Source organism: Ursus americanus, chromosome 8 (assembly GCF_024610735.1).
Source record: "Ursus americanus isolate L20-20 chromosome 8, mUrsAme1.1.p, whole genome shotgun sequence".
In the NCBI taxonomy this organism is placed as follows: Eukaryota; Metazoa; Chordata; class Mammalia; order Carnivora; family Ursidae; genus Ursus; species Ursus americanus.
Genome location: NC_142134.1, coordinates 72,159,987 through 72,183,487, shown reverse-complemented (window position 1 = coordinate 72,183,487; position 23,501 = coordinate 72,159,987). Strand labels below are relative to the sequence as shown.

The 23,501-nt window shown below is 43.6% G+C and overlaps 1 protein-coding gene and 1 pseudogene across 2 annotated transcripts in view; one reads left to right on the top strand and one right to left on the bottom strand.

The window, feature by feature from the left end:
- Positions 1–23,136, top strand: part of CD38 (CD38 molecule) — a 48,651-nt gene extending 25,515 nt beyond the window's left edge. Inside the window, exons 4-8 of one of the 2 annotated variants that reach the window (XM_045771392.2) lie at positions 3,228–3,313; positions 6,431–6,504; positions 7,981–8,073; positions 8,430–8,516; positions 21,453–23,136. In XM_045771392.2, coding sequence (XP_045627348.2) covers positions 3,228–3,313; positions 6,431–6,504; positions 7,981–8,073; positions 8,430–8,516; positions 21,453–21,669 — 557 coding nt within the window. In that variant the 3' untranslated portion in view covers positions 21,670–23,136. Of the gene's footprint in view, positions 1–3,227; positions 3,314–6,430; positions 6,505–7,980; positions 8,074–8,429; positions 8,517–11,329; positions 15,591–21,452 lie in introns of those variants that run through there. The other variant, XM_045771393.2, reaches the window with a different exon arrangement.
- LOC123775834 (hypoxanthine-guanine phosphoribosyltransferase pseudogene) lies at positions 20,664–21,408 on the bottom strand (annotated as a pseudogene).
- Positions 23,137–23,501: the final 365 nt, after the last annotated feature.

Sequence of the window (23,501 nt, the reverse complement as noted above, 5' to 3'; positions counted from 1 at the left end):
TTATTAATTTTAACTTTTTCTCCCTATTTCATTTGCTGTATTTCCTGATTTTTATGTTTTCATTGTTATATATTCTGGTGTCCACATTTTTTTATACCTTGGTTTTAAGTTCTTGTTTTGTTTTACTATGAAAGTTTTACTTTTTTTTAATTTAAATTTTTATTTTAAGTAGGCTCCGCGCCCAACGTGGGGCTTGACCTCATGACCCGGAGATTAAGGGTCCCATGCTCTACTAATTGAGCCAGTGAAGTGCCCCTGAAAGTTCCAGTTTTTGTTAAAACCTATTAATCTCTTTTTTTAAACTTCTTATTCTGATTTTTTTATGTACTTAATTTAATTTCTCTTACTTTGTTGTAAAATTTCCCTCCTACCTTTTTAGCTCTGACTTTAAAATTTTATTGAAGGTATGTTTGCATAATGGCAGACAGCAAGGGGGGGAGACACCGTTATGTGGAGAGAGGTGACAAATCGGGGTACTTCTTTCCACATGTGGGTGTGAAGACAAAAAAATTTATGTTCTTGAAAACCTATGAACAGTAGCTGCTCCTTAGAAAATGTATGTCCCATCACTGTCAACATTTTGGCCTCTGTTGCAAGATGACTCAGATTTATCTTTTGACTGTACAGTAATTACATCTGTGCACGGAAATGTTTCTTTTTTTATTTGTGCGATTTTGTTTTTAGCATTTAATTAATATTAAAAAAACTCCCAGAATTACTTCCTCATCCTGGAAAGGGTTTCTGGTCTAGGATCTTCTTTTCCTGTCACTGGCAGTCAAGCCCCTGTCTGTGGATTGTAAGTGTATCGTTCCCAGTGGCTGCTGTTAGGAAGTACCAGAAACTGGATGGCGTAAAACACTGGAAATATACTCTCTGAAGGTCTAGAAGCTAGAAGTCCAAGGTCAAGGTGTCAGCTGCGCTACGCTGCCTCTGAATGCTTGAGGGGAGAATTCTTTGCCTCTTTTAGCTTCTGGTGTTTGCTGGCAACACTCGGTGTTCTTGGCTTCTAGATGCATCAGTCCAAACTCTGCGTCTTCATGTGGTTGTCGTCTTCTGTGTCTTTATAGCATCCCCCAGCCCCCCTTTGTGCATATCTATCTCTGACCATATTCTTCTAAAAAGGATACCACCCCTATTGGATTAGGACCCACCCACACTAATGACCTTATTTTAATCGATTATGTCATCAAAGACCCTTTTGCCAAATAAGGTCACATTCCCAGGTACTTTAAAATATCTTCCGAAGGAACAAAATTCAACCCATAACAAGGAAGAAATAGAAAGATGGGTGCTTCCCTAGGGTCAGCTGTCCACATACCCACAGAGGAAATGGTAGCTGCCACATGCCTGACTTCTGGGACATGAGAAAGTTCCAGGACTTCTCTTCATGCACTTGCCCTACCCCCTTGATGATTCAGAGTTAGAAGTAAGATGTCCCCAGATTCTGCCTCATTCTTACCCTGCCTTCCTCCCCATATCCAACCAGTCACCCACATAATCTGTTTCCGTTTCCTGTCCCTCTTGCCACTGCCTGAGTCCAGACCGTGAACACACCCCGCTCTCTTGTGGGGACCTTTGTAAGGTTCTTACTGCTCCCTCCTTACCTCTCTAGGTTGGCCTCCATCTGCCCACCACAGTGGGATGGTTTCTGTCTTTTACCTAAAGCCTAAATTTTGCCTCCAGGATAAACTCTAAATTCCTCAGCGTGGCCTGGCCTCTGCCTTTTATAAGTCTTGTCATGCGCCTTTCCCTTCTCGTCTTTTTGGCTGTGGCGGTATCAGTCGAAACCCGCTGTGCCTTTGCTTGTGTCCTCTCTGCCTTGAGCCCTGTCTCTGTCTCGTCGGTCTGAAGACCATTCATCCTTCAAAACCGAGTGCGACGTCAGCCTTCCCTAATGGTGCTGCTCATACCCCCAAATCCTTCCCTGATTTATTTGATGGGAGTAGATGGCGTAGTCTCTGAAAGCGGGGCTTCTCTCTAATTCATCTCTTTCCCTCCAGGACCTGACACTCAATTAATGTTTGTGTAGTCCAGTGCAATGGGTAAAAAAACCCAAAGAGTATGTACACATACACACACACATACATCTATACACATATAATGGAATATTATTCATTCTTTTTTAAAAAAGAAAATCCTGCCATTTGCAACGATACAGATAAATCTGAGAGCATTGTGCAAAGTGAAATAAGCCAGACAGAGAAAGACAAGTACTGCAGGGTATCGCTTCTATGTGGAATAAAAAAAAAAAAAAAAAAAAGTCAGACTCCTAGAAACAGAGGGGAAAGTGGTTGCCAGGGGCTGGGAGGTGTGGGAACAAGGGAGAGGTCGGTAAGAGGATACAAACTCGCAGTTAGAAGATGAATAAGGTCTGAGGTTCAGAAGTACAGCATGGTGATTATAGTGCTAACACTGTATTCTGTAATTGAAATTCGCTGAGAGTAGAACTTAAATGTTCTCTCTTACACATAAGAAGATCACTATGGGAGACAATAAATGTGTTAAATTAACTCCATGTGGGGGAATCTTTGCACAATCTCTCTCTCTCTTTCATATATATACATACACATACATATATATATATAAATCCTTATGTTGTACACTTTATCTGACAGTTTTATTTGTCAATTACATCTCAAAAATATTTTCAGCAGTTTTTGTGCATTAGGCGGATTTGCTTGGGAGCAGTCCCACGGCAATGACGTACGTACGCTCTTATGCCTGCTGAGTCTCACTGACTCCTGAGCCTGTCTTGTTGGGGGAGAGCGAGCATAGAAGGACTCAGAGGCTCTCTGAGCCTGGGGGTGTGGGGACTGGGGCAGGTCGGGGAGGAAAGCTGTGAGCAAGAGAGAGTTGTCAGGAAACAGAGGAGTAGTTGGCAAGAGGGGCCCTGAGGGCCCAGTTTCATCTCTCGTTTTTCCTGGACGGGGGGATAATGTCGAGGGCTTGTTTCTGGCAGATGAACTTTTGCTGCAGTTTCCCAGAATGATGACTCAAAGCTGGTCTCTGTTCCTGTCTGGCATTGGGGGGGTAAGGTAAGGACTTGGAAGGGATTCAGGGGGCATTTAGTTAAACTGGGTCCAGATGAGTCCACTCTCCATCCTTCATCCTGGCAGTGATGCTGTCGGACTATGGCTGTGCTGTGATCGAGCAGTCCGGGAAAAACAGAGCTTAATTACACCCTTACTTTTCTACTTTAATTATTTTCTAAAAACTATGTCTTTTAGACATGAACTATAAATCTTGTCCAAACTGGAGGGAAGACTGCAGCAACAACTCTTTTTCTGTATTCTGGAACACGGTGTCCAAAAGGGTAAGTACCAAAAGGGAAATTTTAGAATTTTGGAGACCAAAGAACTTAAGAGGTCATCCAGTCAGTGGTTGGTTTTAATTCTTTTTGGACCACAGATCCTTTTAGGGAAAAAAAAAAGAAGTTGAGGATTCTTTCTTGAGAATAATGTACCTAAGCACATAACGGAAGATTTTCACATATAATTTTAGGGCATTCACGGAGGGTCCATGGGCTCTAGTTGGTGAATCCTTGCTCTTACCCAGGTTTTGGCTTGGGTTGCCGGGAACCTCCAGCTGGGTTTAACCTCTGATCTAGGCGTTGGCCAAACTTAATCGCTGATCGATCTGAATAATCAACATTTGCACACTGCTTACTATGCGCAGGTAGAGGCCTCACGTTTTTATGTGGATTAAAAGCTTCCATCCTCACAAGAATCCTATGAAGTGGGTCCCATGTGTTTTGTACCCATTTTACAGATGACAGAACAGATTACACTGTCTACTAAACATAGTAAGTGGCAGATCTGGGAGTTTATCCCCAATTCTCTGACTCCAGATCCAGAATTCCGGCTGGGGATTACTTCCATCATCCTTCCCCTCATCGCTCTCTGTTTCTGATTTACGCTAAGCTGCCTTGGTGTACATTCATTTTTCTTATGAGTTGCTTCTCTGCAAGTGGACTAAGGAAAAAAGGAAAGAAAGGAAGAAAGAAAGAAGTGGAGGAGAGAAAACCAGGGAGAAAGTAAAACGATACTATTTTTAATTCTCCAGAATTGAGTCCAGACATGGGAGGGGTGGAGGCAAGTGAAACTCATATTTGCTAAGTGCATATTCATGGCAAGTCCTGGGCCAGGTGCCGGGTCCCTGTCGTCCCAATTAGTCCTCACAGTAAGGGCTGTGGGAAGGTGCAGACTCAGAGGTTAAGTGACTCATCCAAGGTCAACAGGCTAGTTGGTAGAGGAGCTGAGAGCCTTACCATCCTTAAGGAGATTCAGGTAAACTCCTATGGTAGAGAGGAGGGGGGTGGCCTGGGATTTGAGGTAAGGAGACCATTTAAATGTGGATTCTTTAAGCGTTCTGACCTTCAGATTCCCCATTTGTCAAATAGGAATGAGAATAATGCTTGTCCTGGGGCTCCTGAGTGGCTCACTCTGTGAAGCGTCAGACTCTTGATTTCGGCTTAGGTCATGATATCGGGGAGGGGGGTTGTGAGTTTGAGCCCCGTGTCAGGCTCTCTGCTCAGCAGGGAGTCTGCTTGAAGACTAGCTCCCTTTTTCCCTCTCCCAATTCTCTTTCTCTCTCTCAAATAAATAAATCTTAAAAAAAAAAAAAAAAAGAATGCTTGTCCCATGGAGTTCCTGGCATATTTAAACAAGATGCTACTACCCCACTAACTAACTCAGAATGCATTCCTTTAACGAATATGTTGAGTCCCTGCTAAGTGCTGCATAATTATACAGAGGCCCTGTGTAATTTGTTGTTGCTTGCTCGCTTGCTGTTTCTGGGAAACGTTCCTACTTACTTTCTCACTCTCTGATATGTTTTGGGGTAGTGCTATGGCGAACAGCTTCTAAAGCCAAGCCACATTTCCTATGCGTCAGGCACCAACCTGGGAGCACTGTGGTGAAGGGGATGGAAGGCGCCCCCCCATGGTGGGCTACCTGGGACTGCAGCTTTATTTTGGCTAAATGCTTACAGATGTACTGAGAGGACCTTGTTTAATCAGATGAGATCCTTCCTTTTTCTGACAGGGGAGGCAGAACTACTTGGGGTTTGAATCCCCCTTGCACTTCTTTTCAAGTGATGTGACCTTGGGGCAAAGTGACCCAATGCTTATTTCCTAGGGGCTCTTGGGAATCCTAGATGGCAGGCGCAGTGCTTGGCCTCTGGAAGCACTCTGTTGACTTAGCACTTGTGCTTGGTAGAAATCGGGCCCCGGTCCTCTGTTCATCACCCGCAGCAGAAAAACACAAGCTGCCCTGGGTTCTTACAATTTGGTTTGAGATGGTTCAGTGGTGTTTCATTCCCTGCAGCATAAAGGCCAGATTCCTTGGCCAAGCAGTCACAGCCCTCCGTGAACTCACTTGTCTGCCCAACTTCTGCATCCGCTGAGGTTTTCACCCAAACCACTGTTTTCTCCAACCCCTAGGCCTTTTGTTTGCCCCTGCCTCAGCCTTTCCCAGGTGAGATCCTATCTGTCCTGCAGGACCTAGCTTTTGTTGCCCTCTGCCATGCCTTCCCTATTTCTTTCCTAATTTCCATCACTGAGTATTTCAGCTTCTGGCTTCTCTTTCCCTCCCCGTCTCCTTCCCTCATTTCCTTCCGTAGATTTTCTCTGGGTGCCCACCCTGTGTCAGGCACTGGCTCCAAGCTCCGGGGCTTTGGTGGCAGGCAGGACAGCCAGGCTCACAGCTCTCAAAGAGCACTCAGTACTGGCAACGACACCTGCAATGAGCTCATCTTCACAGTACGAGGTAGTAGTGAACCTAAGCTGGTCCCAGGGGTCTGGGGGGACCTCTTGGAGGGAACATGTAGATGGCTTTGCTTTGTTCATTTTGTTTTTCCCAGCGCCTAGCAAAGATTCTAGCTGAATGTTCGTTGCACGCATGAAGCTCCTTGCCCAATGATTCATTCATTCATTCATTCATTCATTCATTCATTCATTCATTATTTCCCTTTGTGCCTGTGCAAACCTGTGTCCCTTTCTCTCCTCAGTTTCCCCTTTCTTCGTGTCCCTGTTCTCTTGCCCTCGCATTGTCCACCCTGCTCCCGCTGAATGACATGTCTGCAGCGCGTGACACCAAGAAAGCGCTTCTATCTTCCTCCTCCAGCAATGTTTCTCTTACTCCCTGGACTTCCAGCTTCTGAACCATCAGTGTAACAAACCTGTGAACGATGGTGTTGACCTTCGTTGTCCAAACAGATTAGAGCAACCGCTTCCAGAATTCTCATGTGGGGCATAATCCTGCCAGTGGCTTAGGATGCAGATTACACACACCTGGCATTACTGAGGGAGAACCACGCAGGCGGTTCCCTCCTTAACCAACCAACACTAAGAGTTGTTCTGGAAGGAGCTGCTGGGGTGTGTCAATTAAATTTGCATGCTGAAGAATGGTGGGCTTTTTTTTTTTCCTTTAAGTTTGCAGAAGATGCCTGTGGCGTGGTCCATGTGGTGCTCAATGGGTCCATCAGTAACACCTTTGATGAAAGAAGGTACTCGTTTCTTTGCATCCTATTTGCAAGTGTTAGTACAGCCTCCTATTAAATATTTCATCCCTGGAAGAATAGGCTTTTCATGGTTAAGTCAGTACTGAAGATTTGGGTTAAAGAAGTAAAATGTTGGTTTTCTATGGAGAGATTTGTCTAAGTTAATGCTTTTGTCTGGTGTCTCCTTTGTGTGAAGTCCTCTAAATGTTCCATCGGCCCTTGTTCCGTGGCCAGCTCCTCCTCTTGGGTTTTCAAGGCCTGGTGTAATTTTCGGAGCTCTCCCAACTTCCCTCCTTTGTTGTGCTGTTCCCCCTGCCCGGCCCCCCTCCCTGCTCCCACTTGTTTAATCCTCACCATCCACGAAGATCTGGCCCGGCTCCTGTGTCCCCCGTGAAGTGTGTGTATCCCAGTTAAGCAGTCAGACCACTACTTGCTGGGCTCTTGGCCTTCACTGTCTCTTTCTAGGCATTGCCCATAATTTATCGTAGTGGTTGAAAGCAGGGGCTCCAGTCATTACCTATGACCTGTGTGACCGTCGGCTGGGCACCTAGCCTCTGGGAGCCCCTGTACTAGGCACCAGGAGAGGGGGTGGTGCTGACTGGAAGATTAACTGAGATAATGTCTGACAAGTGCTGAGCTCTGTGCTTCACAACAGAGAAGAGGGGTCCGTGAGTATCAGCTGTCATTCCTCATTTAATCCACAGCGCCCAACCTGGCCGCACCAATGCCTTTCTTCTCTGACCTCCTTCTGTACTTAGTTTTTACCACATTGGATACTTCCCCAGCCTTTGTTCTCCAGTCTTACCCTGGAAAAGGCTGGATTGAGAAGAGAGGCAGCTACTGGTGGGCTGCTCCAGGCTCTCTGGATACCCCAAAAGAATTTTCCTTCTCTCCTGTTTTCCTATTTAAGTCTGCAAAGAAGCATTTGTCCTTTTGTCGTCTTCTGATCCTAAGTTTGCAGGCTTTTGGGTGAAAGTGTTAACATCGCAGGATTTCATAGTCTGCGGTTTGGTGTCCAGCTACGTGCAAGAGGAGTGGTGGCTGTCAGAGACCAGCAGGGAGGAGTTTAGGGCTGGGGTCCGAGCAGGGCAGCAGGGGCTCTCAGAGCAGTGCCTCTCGAACCTCACTGAAGGTGGGTCATCTAGGGACGGTTCGGCTGCAGATTCTGCTTCCGCAGGTGCTGGGCGCCTGAGATTCTGCAGGTCCAACTAGTTCCCAGGCAATGCCCATCATGTCAGTGCAAGGCCCCCTCTTTGAATAGCAAGTATTTAAAGTACCACCATCAAGGGACCGATTAAAAATCTTATTCTGAGAATCATATTCAATGAGGGTCCCACTGAATGAGATTGGCGGTTTCTAGTTAAAATCACCAGTCAATCCCAAAGGGCAGTGGTTCCCTGCCTGCTGGCTCTTGACAAGGCCTGGGGATGGCTGAACGATTCAGTTGGAGGTGAACAATATTCTCTGCGTCTTCTCTTGTAGCACTTTTGGACGCGTGGAAGTCTTTAATCTGCGTCCAGAGAAGGTTCATAGACTACAGGCCTGGGTGATGCATGACATCGGAAGTGCTCGCAAGTACGCGTTCCTACTTTGTGTGTGTACATTGTCAGGGTGATTTTCGGAATCAGTCCATGGGAGAAGCCATAATCACAAGAATGCATTGAGAACAGAGTGACTCAGGAAATGACTGGGGCCTCTCCCTGGACATTCAGCCCATCCCAATAAGTTTCATGTGCTCTCAGTTTCATATCCACGGTAAGTATGTATGCAGTTCACGCCCTCAGCTCCCCTGCTGCCCTGTGAGGTCTTAAAAACAACTTCTGCTCCAGTTTATCCCAGGGCCTGGCCCAGGGCTTGCTACCTAGAAGAAACTGAGATCAGGAAATGTTTGCAAGAACCTTGTCACTTAACTCTCTTTCTTTCTTTCCCAGTGACTCATGCTCGAGTTCCTCCATAAATGTTCTGAAACGGATTCTAAAGGAAAGGAGTATTGCATTTTCTTGCGAGAATAATTACGGGTAATTGATTTCTTGAAAAAGAAATGCCTGTCTTGCCATCTGTAGGTATTTCCTCTCCTTGGCCGCCTCTGAGCCGGGAGGGCTGTGGGAATCCCTCTTGGGCCTTGTTGGGTGAGCTGGGATGGTGACTTGTGGTGAGCGTTCCTTCCCCCTGGCCCAGCCTCCAAGCTGTTTCCAGCCAGTGGCCTTCCTTTGGCCACCTTTCCCCCATCTTCCTCTTCCTTTCTTCTCCACCTGTCCCCGATCATTGGTTTGCCCCTGAAGCTGACCCAGCTTTTGAGAACGTATTTCCTGGTTTCTCACAGGAGTCACCCGACCCAGGGCTTGCAAACCTACTAGCTTTCAGGGGAGCGGAAGCACATTTTGTCCAATGCAAAGGATTTGTAAAATCCTTGTGACATGGCAGTATTTTGCATGTGAAGTTTCTTTAGTTGGACCTCGGTGTAGACGCCTAACACTTGATAAGTTGCCACATGGATGTCTACCAAATTTTATCTTTTATAAATTAGAAAATGTAAAATCTTAGTTTTTTTTTTTTTACCAGTAATACATGTTTATTGGGAAAATGTTTAAAATTACAGATAGTATATATTTTTAAAGTCATCTGCAACTCTGTTATCCAAACTGGGACCCTCGCTCATTTTTAAGTAGTTGTGGCAGGGACTCCTTGCTAGAAGCATCTTTGAAGATTTGCCCATAAGTGATGACTTAGATTGATGTGGAGTGAACAATTTTCTCAAAGAACACAGAGGCTGGAATTCAAGAATCCTTTTCCTGTCTCCTTCTGTCACCACCTTCTCCCACCAACCCTATCGGAAAGGCAGGAGGACAGATTCCAGGAACATTCACTGAGGGCTTTTGTCTCAAAATGACCTGAATTCCCCCTCAGTCAGCTGGCTCCTCTCTGGAAACTGCCAGAAAATAACACAAGCTTTCTACCGCAGTTAGATGGGAAAACAAGCCGAACAAAGGAGCAAGATCAACTATAAAAGGAGCATTGCAGACATCTGACCATCTAAGTTATTCAAAGATATCTCGTGTTGGGAAAATAGAACACTATAAACACCTAGGAGAAGACTGGGGAAGGTACATGGGTCTTATTCTCAACAACCCCCCTTTTTTCTCATTTTAATCATCCCCCTTTCTTTCATTAATGGCCATCCATCAGCCTCATTCATGCCCACTGCAGGCTCTGGGGGAGCTCACTCATTTGCGAGCTAGGAAGAACGTAAAAGCGTACCTTCCACCTGGGCTTGAACCGGGGCCCACATCAGAGGAAGTGATCTGTAAGCCAACACCTGTCATTCTGAGCCTCAGCTCATGTAACCTTAAATTTGGGGATCATATTTGAAGTCACTAGACCTTTTCTCCAGCTATGAGGTTGTGATAGAGTCAACATGATTCTTTAAATTACCAACTCCTCAGGGCCCCTTGTTGTATCTTAAGAGTTCTGTGGCTTTGCAAGAAAGCTGCTTGAGCCCACGGGAGCCTAAAGTGAATGTCAGGGATATAGACATAGACTGAAGTTGAAATCACTGCATGCCAAACACACTTTCCAATTTAGCAAACTGTTGTCCAGCTGTTTTGGTGTGATTGCTTAATAGGCACACGAGAAGTGTAAGTACATTCATATGGGTTAGACCTCCTGCTGATTCTGCTGTTACCCCCTTATAAATCCCGCCCGGAGACAAATGCTATTAACATTTGGCTGTATATCCTTCAGGTCCTTTTCCTTTTCCCCATACACACACTCACACTCCCGATGAAATTATACAGAATTTCTTCACATACGTTCTAACCAGTGGAGTGAACAGAGTAACAGTTCTTTTTGGATGACCTTAAAAGTGTCAGCATGCTCTTTTCTGGTTAGTGCTCCCTTGTGACGTATTTATTAAAATCCTAAAGGGTGCACTTCTTCCTCTATGTTGTTAATAATTACTTTCCCCTGGAAAGTATTCATGTGGGGGATCCGAGGCTACCATATTGGTGAGGATGGAGTGACTCTACACTTGGAACCGCTGTGCCCAGCTGGTCATGATAGTTGGCTAGAAATGAGCCTGAGATGGCCCATTCCTGAAGCCCAGGGGTGCTTGTAGCTGCTTCTAAGGATCTCTCTCTACCTTGACTCACATTTAGCAAAATCCGATTCAGCTACAATTTGGTGAACCACATTCCTTACTATTCACCCTTCTCCGCAGTCCAGCCACTCCCACTGGACCCTGTTGCTTTCTGATCTCATTTTTATGAAATAGAGAGACACTCACCAGCTAGATTCTTATCTAGGATTTGTTCTGTGCAAAGGATGTGTTGTCTTCCTGCTGATGGCCGCCGGTCTTCCCCCAGAGAGTCTCTACCCTGTCTTCTGCCCCGACCCTATGGCTCAACCCTTGCTCAGGAAGCTTCTGAAGAGAAGAAAGCAGGTCATCCACAGACAATACTGAGGTCCCCCATCTCAGGTTGCTGCCTCTGTTGTGTCTTGATCATCAGCTGACATTCATACATGTGTCTGTGATGTCAGTTTTGAGCCAGACATATGTTTTCATCTCCACACATTATCGTCTGACGTCCCATCTCAGTATTTATTTCTGTGGCTTTACAAGTGACATGAAACCAAATCAGGCCATTTGACCTTTCTCTGTGTTGTCACTGCAGGAGAGGAAGCTATGTGGATGCGGAGTGGTCCCTGCATACTTCTGTTGCTAACGAAGGGGCTACTTGCCTTGGGGAATTGAACCATAGATGTACTGACTGCTGATTGATCTTTCTTTCTGTTTTTTTTTTTTTTTTTTTTGGTCTTATCTTTCTTGTCAAAGGCCTATCAGGCTTCTTCAGTGTGTGAAAAATCCTGATCATCCATCTTGCAGATTTTAAAGATGAGCCAATCAGCATGGTCGTTTCAGATCTTTGAGCCTTGCAGTAGACATTGGCACGCGTGGCTGAGGTGACACTGCTGGGAAGCTGAGGACTTGAGGGGGTTCTTCCGTCATGATGCCAACACTAGAGTCAGAAGCCTTTCCCCCAAAGTTTTAAAATGACATATTATTGGTATAGTTTTTATTTCGATGGCCTAATACTCATGAAAAATTTATGGTATACAATTACAATGGAAATTTTACATTATTTCATTTTAATTTTCATAGGTGCTTTGATATGTTTACAGGTTGGTAGCATCCTTTCTGTTGAAAATGGCCATACCAAAATCTGTCTTACTGGTGCAGGTAATTAAGAGAAGGTAAATGCCCATGCTTTTCAGAACTGTTACATTTCTGAATGAATGACCTTGTCTCAGGATATATTTTTGTACCCTTTCTACAAATAGTTAAAGTATGGGTCATGTTGTGACCCATGGTGGTTATGGGTCATGTTGGGAAAAGAATTCTGTACAATGTAAGCTACCCAGGTGCTTTACCTCCCACTCTTCCAATAGCCCTACAAGGTTGGTACTGTTAACTCGCATTTGTCAGATGAGAAGTGGAAGTTCAGAGAGGTTATATAATTTGCCTGAAGTCATACATTTAGTTCAAGGTAGAGGTTGAATTTCAACTCAGCTCTGTCTGACTCCAAAGTAGATATGCTCCCTTTCTAGGCCTGTAATCTAACTATGGTTTTTCTGGGTAGCTTCAAAAACAGATACTTTTCTTCCTGTCTTCCTCCTCTTCCTCCTCCTCATGCCCAGTGTCTTACGTATATGATAGGCAGTTAAAATATGTATTTGTTCCCGAAACTAGCAATTTGTTCTCCCTTTTTTTCTTGATTAGGCTTGCTTGGGGATTTATCACTTCTATTACTCTTTCAGAGAACTAACCTTTAGCTTTGTTTTCTCTATTTAATTGGTTTTCACTCTTCTCTTTATTATTAGGAATATAAAAATTCCTTCTAACTTCCTTGGGTTTCCTATTTAGCGTCTTAAGATGGGAGCTTAGATCACTGATTTTTCAGCACACTTTCTTTTTTTATAGATTACTTAGTACTATAAGTTTTCCTCTGGGTGCTGCTTTAGCTGCAGATCTTAAGTTTGGTATGTCTCTTTTTATTTATATTTTCTAATTTAATTGTTATTTAGAAATGTGTTGCCTAGGGCAACCCCCTCAAGTTCCCTCCCTCTTTGGGAGCTTTGTACTATCATTCCATAAACTTTGCTATCATTCCATAAACTTGCTTTGCTGCAAAAACAAAAACAAAAACAAAAAAACAAAAGAAAGAAAAAGAAAGAAAAAAAATGTGTTGCCTAATTTTCAAACACCTGGAGATTTTCTAGTTTTTTTTTTTAAATGTAGGTTTGTTGAAGAATAAACTAATTTGAGGATATTTCAGAGAATCCATTAGGTTTGTTGAAAACAGCATAAATTTTGAAGTCAGATGTTTCTGGATTCATTATTTGGGCATTGCTCTGTAATCTTGAATGAAATACTTAACCTTTTTGAACTTTGCCTTCCTTGCCACTCAAATAAGGATTATTATTTACCACCACCAACCCCCCCCCCCAAGGTGTGGTGGGACTAAAAGATCACAACAATCAACAGGGTAGCACCGTGCCTTACAGATAAGCTAGCATTCCACCAAGGCTGGCCCCTTTCTGTGGGCCCCTGGGGGGCAATCCAGGTTCCTTCAGGAGCCACGGCAGCTGTAGCCACTGTGGGCAGTCCACAGATTATTCACTGGCCCCCGTGTCCATGTAGGCACATCATCACAGGCTTTAGTTTGGGCTCGACGTGAAGATGGATGCTCAGGACCAGTTCTGATTAAAGCTCAGGCTTGCCCCAGGGTTCAGTGAACTCTGCCTGCAGAATGCCTTCAGTGATAGGGCCCTGCTAACCCCCTACGTGACCTGGCTGTTTTCCTCTCAGGACCTTTTCTGCCTTACTGTGGGGCTTGCTTGCTGATTTCTGGACTCTCTAATGTATCTTCCTTCTTCAGCAGGAGACCCCTTGAAGTGTCAGAAAAATTTTGTTCTTTACATGCCCTTCCACAGATGAAACAGAGTAGCAGTCAGTTTCTAAGAGTCTTGGGAAGACTCATTTAGTGTTCAGGTTCAAAGCTGGTAGAGACTAGGAAGAGGCTGGTCCCAAGGTTTTCACACTGTGCACAGAGCACCCCAGCGAGCTCTGGGGGTGTTGGGGGGCTGGGTCACTCTTTCCTTGTATGCCATCTTTGTAGCTTCATTCCCATGATACCCATCCCTACCTCCTGTCTCTCTGCGTTTCCAGCTTTGGGTATCTTTGCATGACCGTGACCAGGACCATGCAGCCATCTCTAGTCTAAGGACTTTCTGGCCTATGTATATATGAATACATCCTTCATATCCCTCTTCTTAGAAGTGACATCCTCACTGCGTTACTGACTACTCATAGCCTCATACTTTACTCATCAACCTGCCACCTCCCTGTCTCCCAACTCCATTCATTCTTTCTCTAGAATATGCTCTTCCCATCCCAGCTCGTACCCACCATCATACTTAACCCGAAGGTTGTGACCCAGGACCTAAGTCCCCCTTTCTCACTCCTGAAGGCTCAGTGTTTTCCTTCTGTAGTGCTTCTTGACCTTATAATAGTTGAGACAATCTTAGAAATACAGTTATGAAATTTTAGGTTGAGTACTTGAAAGAAGACACACACACACACACACACACACACACACACACACACACACACACAGCTCTTGTTGGAAACAAGCTCAACCCATGTCTGCACACTCCCTGATAACAAAGGACCCAGCAGGAGCAGCGTCGATTTGCTTCCTGGCATCTCATTTCTCCTTAAAACAATTCCCAAGACTGTGACTTGAGTTTCTCAGAATCCATACTACACAGAAGGTTGTTTTTTTTTTTTTTTACAAGGCAAGGATAAATGTTACATACAGTGAATTAATATTGCGTGAAGTAATGTTGAAGTAAACCCAGAGTGTGCTACAACTTGGAAAGGCATTATGTGAATGCAGTGATAACCCAGGCATTTTCCCACAGTTGTTTTTTTTTAAATAATGAAACAGTTAATTTATTTATACTATGAAGAGTTGTCATTTTTAGCATGTATGTTTTTAACAATTCATCAGGAACTCAGTAGCTGGGTGTGCTGCCCTGAGAGGCAGTGGTTTGCTGACTTTCAGCTCATACTCACAAATCACAGAAGGCTTTGAACTGGTCCCTGACAGGGCATTTATCCTTGAACTTGATTCACAGAGATGCAGCAAGAATCTCAGCTTTGAGAAACACCTTTGTTCTCTACGAAGATGACTCACCTTGAGACCTCCCTAGAGTTGAATGTGATAACGTAGCGCTATGTGTGATTCTTTTTTTATTTTTTAAGATTTTATTTATTTTTATTTGACAGAAATAGAGACAGCCAGTGAGAGAGGGAACACAAGCAGGGGGAGTGGGAGAGGAAGAAGCAGGCTCCTAGCGGAGGAGCCTGATGTGGGGCTCGATCCCATAACGCCGGGATCACGCCCTGAGCCGAAGGCAGTCGCTTAACTGCTGTGCCACCCAGGCGCCCCACTATGTGTGATTCTTAATAAGGTACATAAGTGTGAAACAGCATTTGGAGGTCTGACGCACAGTGCAGACCTGCAGAGAAGGGGAAACTCATGTGTGATGTATCAGGCACTTCCCATTTTGTATCAGCCAGCGATCTCAGCCACAACAGCAGAATGCAGCTCTGGCTGGAAATGTATTTCTAGACAATATCAACATCTTACAGATCCTCCAGGAGGGCAAGAAAACAGTTTGGAAGCCTCTTAGCCAAGAACAACACCCAAAATTACTCCACAGACTGGTCAGATGGAGGTGTCATTCTTGCCCTGAGGACACTTGGCTGTCACTTTGTCATTGCCAGATGTGGCCACCACTGTTTCTGGGAGTAGAAATACAGTAGTCTCCCCACCCTTCTCTGTGAGGGATATGTTCCAAGAGCCCCGGTGGATGCCTGAGACTGCGGAAAATACTGAGCCCTATGTATATTAGGTTTTTTCTTATACATAACCTATGGTAAAGTTTATAAATTAAGTGCAGTAAGAGATTAACAGCAATAACTATGAATTAAATAGAATAATTATAACAATATACTGTAATGAAAGTTTGTGAATGTGGTCTCTCTCTGAAAATACCTTCCTGTATTGTACTCGCCCCTCTTGTGATGATGTGAGATGACAAAATGCCTGCGTGCTGAGATGAAGTGAGGTGAATGATGCTGGCATTGTGACCTAGCGTTAGTCTACTGTTGACCTTCTGACAGTTGGTCTGAAAGAGGATCATGTGCTTCTGGGTTGTCATCAACCCTGAGTGACTGAAACCACGGATAAGGGGGGACTGCTGTAACCAAAGTGTGTGTGGGATGTCTCGTCAAGATGGCGCCTGCCTCCTTGGCTCACTAGACTCAGATTCATGGCTGTGTAGATCCTTCTGTTGTATGGGTCTGATAATGTAAAATGCTTAGAACAGAGCTCAGTGTCTCTGCCTATAAAATGAGGTATTAGGAGTGCCTCCCTCTTTGGGTTGTTCTGAGCATTGAACGAAATGATAGATGTACAATTCTTAAAATAGTGCTTAACGCATGGTTAGAGCTCTATTACGGTTAGTTTCTTTTAATTAAAAAAAAGGTTGGAACTTTTTTTTATGGAGGAAATTCCTTGACAAGCCTACCTGGTTTAGAAGCTGAGACCCTGGGGGCAATGGAGAGGCGGGTAGGGATGGCCCTCTTGCCAACCAGCAGGGTTGTCCCATCCCAAGCTGATGTTGATGAACAATATCAACAGAACCCCCCAACCTCCAACCTCCGCACTGCCCCAAGTCTAAGAATTTGACATTCGTAACTCATTTTTCAAGCCGACCAGGAGTTCAACAGCCTCCCCGTGGCATTGCCAACCCAACCCCTGCTCTCTAGTGATAATAAAGGTGTAAGCTCTCTTTGGTAGATGAAATCAGAAGGAAAAAGCTCCTGGAAGTAGATACTGTCTCCTGTGTAATGAGCAAGCAGAACACTGGAACAGGGTAAGACTGAGAAGAAATGGGATAGCCAACCCAAGCCTTCACTTGGAACCGAATAAATCTCCCTTTGTGAATGACACAATAATCAGTCCAGTTTCCTCAGAGCTGCCTTGCAGGAACTTCCCTGAATGGGTAGAATAATAAGATCCACATTGGCTGATGGAGGGAGAAAAGCCCCTTTGGGAGCCAGTAAGTCTCAGATTACTCTCTGCTGCTCAGTCTTACAATTTTGTCTGGCTCATGGCCATGGAAGTTGGGAGCTTTTCCAGGCACAACTTGGTTGGACTGGTGAGGTGGGAAGAAGGAAACTCTGTGCGGTGGTGGTAGGTGTCCTTTCTGCTGTCAAGCTTTCTGGAACATGGGAATGAGTCATGGAGTCTGTGCTGTCAGATGGGTAATTGTAAAGATGGGTTATTTTTTCAGTGTCACCCATGACCATTACCATGTCAAATACTTTCAAAATAAAAGTAACAAAGTAGACGTTTCTGTAATAACTTATTACAGAATCATGAAAGAATGATGGAACATTATGGCTGCAGAGAAGTGACTCCACTCCTTCACTTGGTAAACGAGAAAACAGTCCTCCTCCTGGGAGTCATGGAGGCTGGGTGTTGAGTTGTAGGCAGTAGCCTAGGAGTCAAGGTTGTCCCCCCTTGACATCTCCTTTTCTTCTCACAAAGACGAAGAACCCATAAATGGGAATGTTGGAGATTGCTGGCTGTTGCCTAGTGTCCATTATTTCCTCCTCTTCTTAAATAGTATTCTCCCACCCCCAATTTTAACTGGGAACATGGCTTCCCAACCACGGAATACATTCCCCGCTGGGTCTGGGTCTGACCACTGGGATGTAAACAGACACGATTAATGCAATTGCCTGGCTGTCTTAGAGACAAAGCCATTTGCCCCAGATTTAATTTTCCCCCCTTCCCTTTGCTGAAAAACACTGAAACTCCAGTAGCAGCCTTAGACCTAGAGATGGAAGCCATAGGCAGAGGACAGCAAGTCCCTTCCCTCATTCTCATCCATGTTCACCCTGAATCTCATCCCAGGATGCAAGACTTGGTTTGCTTTATCCTCAACCCTGGACACATCATAGAATCTCGGAAAGTATTCGCTCCCATCTCCATGGTACCCTGTTTGATTCTTGCCTCTGCATCTCCGTTCCCTCTTCCAGACTTGGCTTTGCTGGCTGCTTCAGCCTCACTATTAAATAATTGATTTACTGTTTATTCATTCAGTCACCACTATCAGTCGATCATTTTCCTGGTGTCAGGTGCTAGTGACAGAATATTGATAGAAACAGACACGGAGCTTATGGCCTACTCCCTATGGGTTCAAGGGGGAAGCTCTTCGCTGCCACTTGGGCCTAGAAGTCCTGCTTCACAGTTGCCCACTGTGTAGACTGGGAAACCGGTTTTTCAAGAGAGCCGAGGATGACATGGTTAGGACTGTCGAGGACCCAGATGTGCTCTGTGAGCAGAAAAGACATTGCTGGATGGCAGGAAGCAGAGGATGAACGCTTCCCCAGTGAGGGGGATTGATTAGTTTTCCATCAAAATGGTTTTATTAGGGGCATCTGGGTGGCTCAATCGGTTAAGTGTCCAACTCTTGATTTCGGCTCAGATCGTGATCTTGGGGTTCTGGGATTGAGCCCTGTGTTGGGCTGCTCACTCAGCGGGGAGTCTGCTTGAGGATTCTCTCCCTATCCCTCTGCCCCCCCCCCCGCACCCCCCATGCGTGCGCACTCTCTCTAAGATAAATATTTAAAAATATAAAATAAAATGGTTTTATTGGCCAAGCTGCCATTTTTTCAATGTAAAGCAATACAGATAATAAAAAACAAAAATAACGTAATTGATAATCTTACCACCCAGAGGTCAGTACTCTTAACATTTGTGTATATATTACACACTTTCCATGTAAATCATATTTTTCATATAACTCATATGTGCATAGCTAAGAAAGTTTTTTCCCCCACATTTTAGGATTTCTGAAATCAGGATACGTCTTAGAATCAGTGTATTTAGAAAGCAACATGTCATGGTTTAATTGGCAGTCTCTTTCTTCTTAGTGATGAGTAAATTAATAGCCCATCTTACAACTGATGACATCTGAGATCTAATGAAATGGATACATGTTTAGAGAAATGCTATCACCTTATAGTGACCTGAATTTTTCAATTAATATGTTGCAAACCTCACCCTAAGTTTAAATAGAGTTTTACATTGTCATTTTTAATTGGCAAAAAATATTCCACCATGTAATTGTACCATAATTTGCTTATCCATCCCCTATTTTGCTACATTTATTTTATTTCCATTAAAAACATAACCACAGTAAGGGTGCCTGAGTCGCTCAGTTGGTTAAGCTTCCGACTCCTGGTTTCAGCTCAGGTTGTGATCTCAGGGTCCTGAGATCGAGCCTTGCATGGTGTTCTGCACTCAGCACAGACTCTGCTTGGGACTTTCTTTCCCTCTCCCCCTGCCCCTACCCTGCGCTCATGCATGTGTGCTCTCTCTCACGTAAATAAATAAATCTTGAAAAGTAACCATAGTAGAAGAGGCTATATGCAGTGGGAGGCCGTGTGTGTTTGGAGATAGATGTGTTTGGATCACAGATGTCTGTTACCATTCTTATTGTCCATCTATGTACACTTTGCTTGTCTGAGGACTCAGGAGAAAGACTGTCAGTGCTGATATTCCTGGCACTCCACTGTTCTGATCCCTGGAAGTCAGGAGCAATCTTGTCAGAGCAATCTTGTCATCCACATGTTCGAAATTATCAGAAGAGATAAAAAAATTGCGTTATTTCTATAAACTGGGACATAGTGGTGTAGACAGGTCTTTGGTCTTTGTGGTTTAAAATAGAATCTAGGGGCGCCTGGGTGGCTCAGTCGTTAAGCATCTGCCTTCAGCTCAGGTCATGATCCCAGCATTCTGGAATCGAGCCCCGCGTCGGGCTCCCCGCTCAGAGGGAAGCCTGCTTCTCCCTCTCCTACTCCCCCTGCTGGTGTTCTCTCTCTCGCTGTGTCTCTCTCTGTCCAATAAATAAACAAAATCTTTAAAAAAAAGTCAAATAGAATCTAATCTTCAAATTGAATAGAAATGTCAATATGTAGTTTAAAAAACAGCTGATAGAAATGTATCTTATCTGAATGAATTATGTATGGAAGAAAAAAAACGTTGATAGAACTAGATGGAAATCTTCATAAATGACAAAGTGTTTGAAAATATAGATATCAATATGGGGTTTTCATCTTGACTTAATTTAACCCAAGTGAGACATGAAATTCATGCAACGTTACCAAACTGGACATGCACACGTATGTTTTCAATCAGAAACTTAAAAACGAATAGGACACTTCGGAGCCAGGTAAAGAGTCTTATCCATGTCTGTTCTACTTGGCAGAGTCAGGAGGAGCGTGCATTAAAACGTCACCGAGGACACAGAATTTTGAGAGGTGTCACTCTCTGGGCCGTGCAATTCCCTAGGTGTCACATACACCCCACCTCGTCCTGTCCCTGACATTCAATGTGTAGCTTATCAATGGACAGCCTAAAGAAAAAAAAAGTGGTTTTTTGTTGTTGATTTAAGAGGCGGTCTGTAAGGATTCTGCACTGAAAATTTCAAAATGTGTAAAGGTTTTTGGAATACACTGATTAAAGGAACCATAAAGAAGATTCACTGGAAATAGTCTGAACAAATGAGAAAATTCAGTTAATATCCCTGAAATGCTCCTAACATAATTCCAGGAAACATGATTCAGTTTATAACAATACCTCTTAGATACTGTCAGATAAAAAACCAGCTGCTTCTTACTCTTTAAAGTGGTGTAATAATTAACAATGTTCAATTACTTCTGTTCTTTTCATGAATTTAGGACTATAAAAAATAGGGCAATTCATAAAACAATATATCTTCTCTTTAAATGCTTCTTACAGAAGTGTTGTGTTTTGTTGATAAAGGTTTTTCATTCATAAGTCAAACAACAATCCCTCCAAAGGGAACCAGTGGCCTATCAGCTCAAACCAGAGAGTGAGTTTGGGATGGCAGCCACCGGTATTTCTAATACACAGAACAAAATTCTCAGAAAGTACATGCAAAAACCTCTACGACGCAGATGGCCACGGAACCCGACCATTTGATCATTTTACTGGTGATGGCAATAGAACACCAGATGTTCCCAAACTCTACCACCCGACTTGAGCTCTCATTTTAGGCTTCATACTTTGCTTTTCCAGTTTTGCTAATGACACAAACATGATTTAAATTTACTTGATGTTTCAATTATATTCAAAGACACATCCAATAAATCAGCCTGAAATTTCCTCCCAACACAGTGCGATCTATGTCCAGGAGTTTCGGGGAGCTCTTTCACCAGCAAACTTGCAATGTGGACCCTCTTTGAATTACACTGCTTGACTAAGGAAAGCAAGATTTACATTGTTTTGCCAATGTCAATTGTATCTATAGCAACCAAGCCATTCTTTCCAGTTAAAGTTGTGAAATCATCTCCATAAATTTATTTTATGGCCCCAGTTGAATGGTCATTACAATAGCTCTTCGGTCTCATAAAATCTGCAGTCAGGGGATGGATATATTACTGTTTCTGTTCAATGTTTTGTTATAATCTAGCAAGTCAGTAGAGAATTTATAGCCCCCCTGGGGCATGCAGATACCCCAGCTGAGCTGCCATATGATAGCCTCCTATCTTCACAGATTTTCAAGTATAAGCCATTTTGTTCTGTCCATGATTAGTCATTTAGGAATAAGCACCTTTTCTAAATCCGTAGTGTAATGATTAGATAAACGAAATAAATCTAGGTCATAACCTGGTTCAGCATCACCAATTGTGCGCAGGGCTATGGGCCGCCATAATGGAACTAGCCGAGGAAGAGGAGCACACAGCATTGTTTTTTAAATAGCCATTTGAAATTCTTTCATTGTCAACACAGGTTGGAGGACCAGGCCACCTCACAGCAGTCCGTTTTAGTAGGAAGAGCCCTGGACTTGTATACACGCTGGCCAGTTAGCCTTGGTATGCCCAGGACTGTCCCAATGTTAGCACGGACAATCCCTCATCTCGGGAACCCCTTCAGTCTCAGGCAAATGGGACAACTGGTCATCCTAATTCGGAGTCGGAGTCCCAACTCTGTGATTCAAGTTGTGTGACTTTGAGCATGCTGCTTCATTTCCTCATGGAATGTTCCTCATGGGTATAATAGAGGGAGTGGCAGCTCTCTTTCAGGCCTGTTGTGAAGATGCCGGGTTAAAACAGTGCCTCTGCCTTGGATTCTGGTATTAAGGCACTGCTTGCTCTCAGGGATTCAGTGCGACGGTCTGCCGCTCCATGAAATGGGAACTTCCAGACCAATACAGCCCTGGCTGACTTGTATATATAAGGTGTTTGTGACTCAGCTATTTGTAACCCAAAGACTCTTTTTCCCTATTAACTAAAAGAAAATTCTGAGCCTTGGTAGTTTGAGGTACTCCACCCGAAGCCTGACATCTGATTATTCTGATAAATGTGTCTTGTGTTTGGTTATGGGGCTGTAAAAAATCTTTGAGTTTTTAATGTATTCAATGTCACATTGGGGGGATTTACAAGAAACACTATTGATGTTTAAATGCATTTGTAGAAAACCATTTTGAGTTCTTGAATTATAGCATGGATACATGATTTTCAAGAAAGTCAGGAGAGGCAAGGCTGAATCTTAAACTGGGGAAAGGGATCTGGGCTTTTCCATTTTCTTTTTTTTTTTATAATATTTTTTTATTATATTATGTTAGTCACCATACAGTACATCCCTAGTTTTTGATGTAAAGTTCTGTGATTCATTACTTGCATACAACACCCAGTGCACCATGCAATACGTGCCCTCCTCAACACCCATCACCAGCCCATCCCATTCTCCCGTTCTTATTAAGATAATCGGGTGCTCAAGCTTTCAGGCAGTTCCTAAGACTTCATCCAGCTTTAATGTCTTTGTTGTATGAATACTTGCTGGCGGCTGTTCAAATGAAGAACAATCGCCATCTAGTGGTCATTTTAAGGGTACAATTTAAAATATCTTTTATATATATATATATATTTTGATGTCTTTTTTAAAAAAGGTATTTTAATATGATTCAAATGTTGGAAGACCTAAAAAGGTAGAGTGCTATTTCCCACTTGCCAAATTTCCCCCACTTCCGCCCCACATACACAAAAGATAAACACTGTTAGTAGTTTCTGGTGTGTCCCTTAAGAGAATAAAAAAATAGCAACAACATATAGGCAAGCAAAAAATGTAATCTTCCCCGACCCTCCCCCCCCCCGACCCCCGGACTTTTTAACATATAGTGCAGCAGTAAAAGTAATATATTTACTTGTTTTCACCTTGCTTTTTTCATTTAAAACTCTTCTTGGCAATTTCCTTATATAGGCATATAGACAGATTTTTCCTTTTTATGTAATAATCTCACTGTTTGGCCAGACCGTACTTGACGCCATCACTTATCTTTTAGATGCCTGCGTGTTGTGCTGTGGAATAGCTATGTCTGCCCATGTAACATTGACCTCGCCTCTGGTAGTGCGTTTTGGGAGTGAGGGTGGGCAGGGGAATGGAATAGACCTCTAATTAAAATGTCTTAACTTGTCTCTATTGAGAAATAGTCTTTAATGCTTTTCCATTTTCTGAGTCATTAAAGGCATCATCCTGGGAGCTGGCTACTGAATCTACTGCAAATATTGGGGTTGATTTGAAGGGTAGGTGGTCAGGTTTTCTGTGTACTTTGTTTTTTAAAATTTCTTTTCTTTGCTGAAGACTAATGGGTTTTTTCAGCAGAGGCCAGTGAATGAAAACCTAGAAAAGAAAAGGATGAGTAATGGCTGAGTGTGTGACCCAAGTGGATGGAAGTTGGATATAAGAATATTCTGGAAAGTTAAAATGCCAAACAAAGACAAGCTCTTACCTATTTCTTCAAATCCAAAAAGCTCATTCATTTCACATTTCAAAAGTTCA